At 37.8% G+C, this 8,016-nt stretch overlaps 1 protein-coding gene across 13 annotated transcripts in view; it reads right to left on the minus strand.

Annotated features, from left to right (window-relative positions):
• LOC116022627 (mediator of RNA polymerase II transcription subunit 34) overlaps positions 1-7,786 on the minus strand; it is a 29,080-nt gene extending 21,294 nt beyond the window's left edge. For 5 of the 13 annotated variants that reach the window (XM_031263395.1, XM_031263396.1, XM_031263390.1 and 2 more), the window contains exons 1-5: positions 7,533-7,785; positions 6,756-6,866; positions 6,050-6,273; positions 5,226-5,372; positions 4,931-5,146 (exon numbers count right to left, since the gene is read on the minus strand). In XM_031263395.1, coding sequence (XP_031119255.1) covers positions 4,931-5,146; positions 5,226-5,372; positions 6,050-6,273; positions 6,756-6,828 — 660 coding nt within the window. In that variant the 5' untranslated portion in view covers positions 6,829-6,866; positions 7,533-7,785. Of the gene's footprint in view, positions 1-4,930; positions 5,147-5,225; positions 5,373-6,049; positions 6,274-6,569; positions 6,634-6,755; positions 6,867-7,532 lie in introns of those variants that run through there. The other 8 variants (XM_031263393.1, XM_031263401.1, XM_031263403.1 and 5 more) reach the window with 5 other exon arrangements.
• Between the last annotated feature and the right edge of the window lie 230 nt (positions 7,787-8,016).

The following is an 8,016-nucleotide window of genomic DNA, read 5'->3' on the forward strand; positions in this document are numbered from 1 at the left end:
TTGTAAATTAGTGTAATTTTAATTTTAAAAATTAAAATTTTCATTTTAAATAAATACATAAATATATATATATATATATATATATATATATATATATATATATATATAGGGTTGCACTCTCGTGCGAACTCTCGCCCAGGTAGGAAATGAGAACGCTCGACAGCCGTCCACGTGTCCAGATCAACGAATCAGATGCAATTTTAAAAAAATAACGCGGTGGCATTTTCGTAAATAACTGGAACTTTGGTGCACCTAGTTTCACTTACAAGTGCACCTAGTTTCACTTAAAAGTGCACCTAGTTTCACTTAAAAGTGCACCTATTTTTGCACCTATTTTTACTTACAAGTGCAAGTAATTTACCTTATTAATATTCATGCACCTATTTTCGCAAATACTTTCACTTACAAATGCAAGTAATTTACCTTGTTAATATTCATGCACCTGGGTGCAACCTAGGTGCACCTAGTTATAACATAGGTTGCACCTAGTTATAACATTAGATGCACCTAGTTATAACATTAGGTGCACTTAGTATTGATGCTCACTGTACAATTCACTTGCACCTGTAATACATTTTACAGGCATCTACAATACATTTTACTTGCACTTGTGCAAGTAATTTACTGTGTTAACATTCATGCACCTGGTTGCAACCTATGTGCACCTAGTTATAGCAATAGGTGCACCTAGTTATAACATTAGGTACACTTAGTATTGATGCTCATTGTACAATTTACTTGCACTTGTAATACATTTTACTTGCACGTGTGCACCTATTTTCACTTGCAGGTGCAAGTAATTTACCTTGTTAACATTTATGCACCTGGGTGCACCTATGTGCACCTAGTTATAACATGACGTGCACCNAGTAATTTACGTTGTTAACATTTATGCACCTGGGTGCACCTATGTGCACCTAGTTATAACATTACGTGCATAACGTTATGTGCAACTACATTCCGGACACGTGGCGCGCTGTGATTCGTCCGCAGTTCTCTCCTGGGCGGCCAGTACGCACCTGAACGCGATCCTATATATATATATATATATATATAAATGTAATATATATATATATATACGTAATGGCTAGCCGCTACCACTACAGTGGCATATATTACATTTATAATGTAATATATATACGTAATGGCTAGCCACTGCCACAACAGTGGCATATATTACATTTATAAATATAAATAAATAAATAAATATATATATATATATATAATTTTTAATTATTATAATTTTTCGAGGACGGGGCGGGGCGGGGGGGGGGATCCCCGTCCCCGTCCCCGTCCCCAACGGGGAACTTCATAAATTCCCCGTCCCCGTCCCCGATCCCCGAATTTTTCCCCGATCCCCGTCCCCGTCAGGGACGGGGATCCCCAACGGGGACGGGGCACATTGCCATCCCTACTCCGATATGTCATATAGGACTGAAATGAATTAGAGAGATATTCCTTAGCATTGTCACTACGCAAAACACGAATGAGTTTACCGAATTGGGTTTGTATTTCAGCATAAAAATTTTGAAAAATCTGGAATAACTCAGAACGATCTTTCATAAGGAAAACCCAAGTACACCTAGAATGATCATCAGTAAAAGTGACAAAATAACGAAACCCCAAAGTAGAATTGACACGACATGGACCCCAGACATCAGTGTGAACTAAATCAAAGAGAGATGCAGCCCGATTATTGACTCTCTNAAAATAACGCGGTGGCATTTTCGTAAATAACTGGAACTTTGGTGCACCTAGTTTCACTTACAAGTGCACCTAGTTTCACTTAAAAGTGCACCTAGTTTCACTTAAAAGTGCACCTATTTTTGCACCTATTTTTACTTACAAGTGCAAGTAATTTACCTTATTAATATTCATGCACCTATTTTCGCAAATACTTTCACTTACAAATGCAAGTAATTTACCTTGTTAATATTCATGCACCTGGGTGCAACCTAGGTGCACCTAGTTATAACATAGGTTGCACCTAGTTATAACATTAGATGCACCTAGTTATAACATTAGGTGCACTTAGTATTGATGCTCACTGTACAATTCACTTGCACCTGTAATACATTTTACAGGCATCTACAATACATTTTACTTGCACTTGTGCAAGTAATTTACTGTGTTAACATTCATGCACCTGGTTGCAACCTATGTGCACCTAGTTATAGCAATAGGTGCACCTAGTTATAACATTAGGTACACTTAGTATTGATGCTCATTGTACAATTTACTTGCACTTGTAATACATTTTACTTGCACGTGTGCACCTATTTTCACTTACAAGTGCAAGTAATTTACGTTGTTAACATTTATGCACCTGGGTGCACCTATGTGCACCTAGTTATAACATTACGTGCATAACGTTATGTGCAACTACATTCCGGACACGTGGCGCGCTGTGATTCGTCCGCAGTTCTCTCCTGGGCGGCCAGTACGCACCTGAACGCGATCCTATATATATATATATATATATATAAATGTAATATATATATATATATACGTAATGGCTAGCCGCTACCACTACAGTGGCATATATTACATTTATAATGTAATATATATACGTAATGGCTAGCCACTGCCACAACAGTGGCATATATTACATTTATAAATATAAATAAATAAATAAATATATATATATATATATAATTTTTAATTATTATAATTTTTCGAGGACGGGGCGGGGCGGGGAGGGGTATCCCCGTCCCCGTCCCCGTCCCCAACGGGGAACTTCATAAATTCCCCGTCCCCGTCCCCGATCCCCGAATTTTTCCCCGATCCCCGTCCCCGTCAGGGACGGGGATCCCCAACGGGGACGGGGCACATTGCCATCCCTACTCCGATATGTCATATAGGACTGAAATGAATTAGAGAGATATTCCTTAGCATTGTCACTACGCAAAACACGAATGAGTTTACCGAATTGGGTTTGTATTTCAGCATAAAAATTTTGAAAAATCTGGAATAACTCAGAACGATCTTTCATAAGGAAAACCCAAGTACACCTAGAATGATCATCAGTAAAAGTGACAAAATAACGAAACCCCAAAGTAGAATTGACACGACATGGACCCCAGACATCAGTGTGAACTAAATCAAAGAGAGATGCAGCCCGATTATTGACTCTCTGTGGAAAAGACTTATGTGATTGCTTTCCAAGGTAACATGAATCATAGTCTAATGATTCTAAAGACAAACCTGGAACCATCCGTCGAAGTTTTGAGAGACTAGGATGGCCCAAACGACTATGGAGAAGCATATGAGAGTCTGTGAAAACATAGGCAGCATGATCACCACCACGAAGGTAATAGAGGCCTTGTGACTCAATCCCGATGCCAATCACCTTTCCCGTACTACGATCTTGCACAATAACTGAATTCGCACAAAAGGTTATGGAGCAGTTCAAGGTACGAGTAATTTTACTCACAAAAATAAGGTTGAAAGGACTATTAGGAACATATAAAACTGACTCTAAAGGGAAAGATGGCATAGGAAAAGCCTGACCAACACCGGCAGCTGGTGTTTGATGACCATTAGCTAAGGTAACCATAGGCAAAGTTTTAGACTTCGTGACATTGGTCATAAGAGATAGATTACCAGAAATGTGGTCTGAGGCCCCTGTGTCTAGAATCCAAGTACTAGTGGTACTAGCTTGAGAGAGACACAACAAAGAGGAGGTACCAATGGTGAGAGAGGAAGCCATATATATTTTTCAAAAGAACAATAAAATCTGCCTCAAGGAAAGGTTGACCGGCGAGTTAACCATTGACCGGCGAGTTGACTATTGACTAGGGGTGATGGAGAAACTGAGAACACAATCAGGAACGTCTCGTCGAGACGAAAACAATGGTGGTAGCGGTGTCTTGATCGGAGATCAGACGAGAGAGATCTGGCCGGAAAAACGAAGAACCTCCCGGCGACGGCGGTGGCGCGTGGCGGCGGGCGACGACCGGGTTTCAGCCTCAAGCTCGCGACGGGGTTCCGGTGAGGCCTGTAGTGTTGGTTTGGGAGAAAAACCACAAGGCAGATGACAGAACGAGAAAACAGTCGCGGCAAGTGGGTAGCACTCCGGTGGCGGCGCCGACGGAAGAGATTAGAGTATTAGGGTTTAGGCTCTAATACCATGTGAAGAATAAGTTGATTCATTGTATTCTCTACTAAAAACTGTATAGATATATCCTATTTATACAAGAATAGACTATTAGACTAATGAGCCCAATCCTAAAAGCACTTAGGGTTTCAACAATATGCTTTAAAGCTCACCCTATGTGGCAGGGTACAAAGGCAAGGCTTTTGATCCACTCCTTTCTTGGACAATGAAATATGGTTCAATCAATCTACTACGTAAGGGATTAGAAGGCTAGTATTGGATGAATTACCAATACACGTTGGAATTGATTTTGCTCGAATACAAAATGAAGTCCCATATTATCACATGTGGTAAAACAAAATTTTTTGAATCTAGACTCTCTTATGCATCTTCAATATCCTAAAAGTACTAGACTATTCAAATATATCTAGCAAGTTTATTGTCTCTTGCTTAACACAGAGCTTCCACCTTGCCAATGGGTGATTGTCCTTTGACACCAAATGGACCTTAACATAAAACCCATCATATATATTCTTCAATTTACTTAAACAAGGGAACTTGATCTCATTTATGTAATCCTTTTCCTTCTTAAAAACTGTCCTTTATAAATAAGATTAAAAAAATTATAAAAATATTCTAGATGGAACAAAAACATTAAAAGAAGAAAACCAAGAAACGAATACATTAACTATCATATTTCTAGGGCATTAAAAAATTAATATGTCCCATCTAGTGTTCTGCATTGGATTGGACACACTCATCTAGATATTATCACTGGATGTCTGGATTAGCAAATAGGATGTTAAATTTTGAAATATGATATACCATACTTACATCAATGGAAATCAAGGAAAGACGACTAGCATTGTGACACTTTTCGAGTTTTGACATAAACCTTTTGCTCTTTGATATCTTTTCTGGTGTGACATACAAAACCTTAAGCTCTCCTTCACCCTTTTCAAGGGCCTTGTATATGAACTTCTCATCATCCTTAGTTGTCAGTGAGGTCAACATGAAAGCTGGGATGCCTATTGCAGTCAACCCCATAACCTACAGCAAGGAATAATGTCAAAAAGCTATATAAGTACCATAAAGGTAGAAATGCATAGTTCAAATGATTTAAGAAAACCTGATCCTGAATAAGAGAAAGCAAAGGGCTGACAACAAGAGCCACTCCATTTCGGAGAACTGCTGGGAGTTGGTAACACAGACTCTTTCCCCCACCAGCAGCCATAATTACCAGGACATCTCTTCCAGACATGATTGCATTAATAATCTATCATAGGAAAAACACATGACTCATTGTTTGAAGGCTTATGAACACTTGGTGAAATCACAATTACCATTTGACAAGAAAGTACTCCGAAATAAACAATTTTGAGAAGTTCCAAACTAGCAAAATCTCCAAGGAATGGGAGAAATCCACCTACTTGGGTAGAAATTTGAAAAGTTTGTTCTTCCTCTCATAGAATGGCAACATCCAATATTTGTAAAATTAAACTTAGCCTATCAACTACACTTGGGTGCTAAATATTCAGCATAATCAACTTTGAAACCGAGGATTTCTTCAAAGCGCAGTCAATAACCTATCTCATGCATACTTAATCAATCATGAGCCATATTTATTTGTTAACATCAAACCAAGATAATTAGGCATTATCCCGACATAAATTACATTGCTATAATTACAAATAAGTTCCACAAAACACAGCAACAAGGCATCTTTTCTCTAGGTTCTCTTTCTGCATGAAACATGAACTATGATGCCAAAACAACTCAAACTTGATGCAAACACTCTTAAACTTCAAATAGCACAAGAAATGCATTTACAAAATCCAATATTTACTACCAAACAAATTATATTACACTAAGAAATTTATTAGTATTTTCTTGTTGCTTATTAAAATTGACCTAGAAGATAAAAATTGACAGCATAGTTGAGTCAACACTGACCTCTCGCTGATTAGCACGGTATTTGGATATTCCAAAAACATTGAACCTAATATCATCAGCTTGAGAATCCCATGGGAATGGTCTCGACCAGTTCTCTCTTGAAACAGTAGTGTTATCATTGCAAGAGCTGCTTCTAGATGATTCATGGCTTTCTAACCAAGCCTTAAGTTCAGATTGTCTGTTTTGCAATTTCTCTTGTTGATCAAGCAATAACTTTATTTGGTCTAGACAAGGAGACAAAGTAACCATTTAGTTGAGAACACCAATAGCGCCAATTAGAAAGTAATAAAACCACTGAACAAATAATGGACTTCTAGAGCTAAAACAACCAAATACTACTCTCCATAATAGCTTACTAATAAATCAGCTTGTAGCCCTTAAACAAGGTGCCACCTGGAGTATTTTGAAATTCTAAACCATGCAAGGCACATTATGGAATTTCACATAAAAGCAATATACTGCCAAAACTTTTTGGAACAAAGGTCCATTAGTGTTCGTTTTAGCAGTTCAACGGTTCAACCTCAATAAACAAAGGGAATCCATATCATTTGCTCCAGTAGCAAGAACAGCAAACAAATTCTTGGTCCATATATCGCGTTTATCTGTACTGTATACACATAGACACATATGCACGAACACAAAATAAACTATGTGTATACCCTCAAAAATAAATTGAAATACAAAATTGGAGGCAAAGAAACTTTGCCTTGGACATCTTGAAGCTCAACTTCAATGTTGAGAAGCTCTTCCAAGACATCATCAGTTGCGTTAAATTTCATGGTTCTGCGCTATACTCTGATTCGACAGCCCTGAGACACTAAGGATTTAAAAGATTAACAAAAAATTTAAAGTTAGAATGTATTGATTTGGATAGGTTTATAGGGAAAGAAAACCCAAACCAAAGCAAACCAAATCAACACTGGAGTATTAAACATACATGCCCAATCCAAAGCAAACCAATAAAATCGTTAAAGGATCCTTTTTCCAAAACCCATTATAGAAAACTTATGAAGCCCAATCATGCCTAGCAGATATTTAGCAATAGGGATGAAAATAGGCCAGGCCTTAGAGATACCATAAGGTAAAAATATAAGCAATCCGTAGACTCTAAGATCAATCACAATTCCATTCTAAGTCCAAACCATCAACATTTAGGATCATCAAAATATGAAACTAGAGCCAACACAGTAACTCAGTAGGGCAAACAATCCAGAGTTCTTGAAAATGAGTACTTAACAATAACACCCAACAACAACAACAACAACAAAACAAAAAAAATAAATAAATAAACTCTTGTAATTGTATAGAAGTTCCAAATCAAACAATGAAGAGCCTAGATGACCACATTTGACAGATGAGTACTCTGAATTTTAACAAACATGGGATGAATAATTAAACACAAGTAAAATAATCTCAAAATCAAAGCTGACAATGATAAAAATAATAATAATAATAAAAGTGTGGTTGTAACTTGTAAGCATACCGGTTAGATGTGATTGAGGCTGTGCTGAATCTTTTGCACTCTTTTATGGGCTGGAAGTGCCGTGCAAGCCTCCTACCTCCCTACCTCTGCTTACGACGAGAGGGAGAAGATATAGCAAGGATGAAGTTTTGACTTCTCTCCACCGCCGGCTTCCGGTCGTCACTCCAGCACCGCACCTCAGCTCGTCCGCCAGTCTGCCGCAACTACGCAGAAGGTAGTCGCTGTCTCTTTACAGAAGGGTGAAATTTGAAATTTTTTTTTTTAACAAAACAAAATTTATTAAAACAAAAATAAATGTCTTACAGATATGACCCAAAAGTGAAATAAATTGGGACGACGGATTAATAAATTAAAGAATGGACCAAGCCCAAAAATAAAGTGCAGGTCTAAAGAATGAAAACTTAAAAATAATAGACCCAAGAGATGGTCCAAAAGTGAAATAAATTGGGACCCAGAACCCAAAAGGGGTTCAGTTACTATTGGT

Source organism: Ipomoea triloba, chromosome 6 (assembly GCF_003576645.1).
Source record: "Ipomoea triloba cultivar NCNSP0323 chromosome 6, ASM357664v1".
NCBI lineage: Eukaryota > Viridiplantae > Streptophyta > Magnoliopsida > Solanales > Convolvulaceae > Ipomoea > Ipomoea triloba.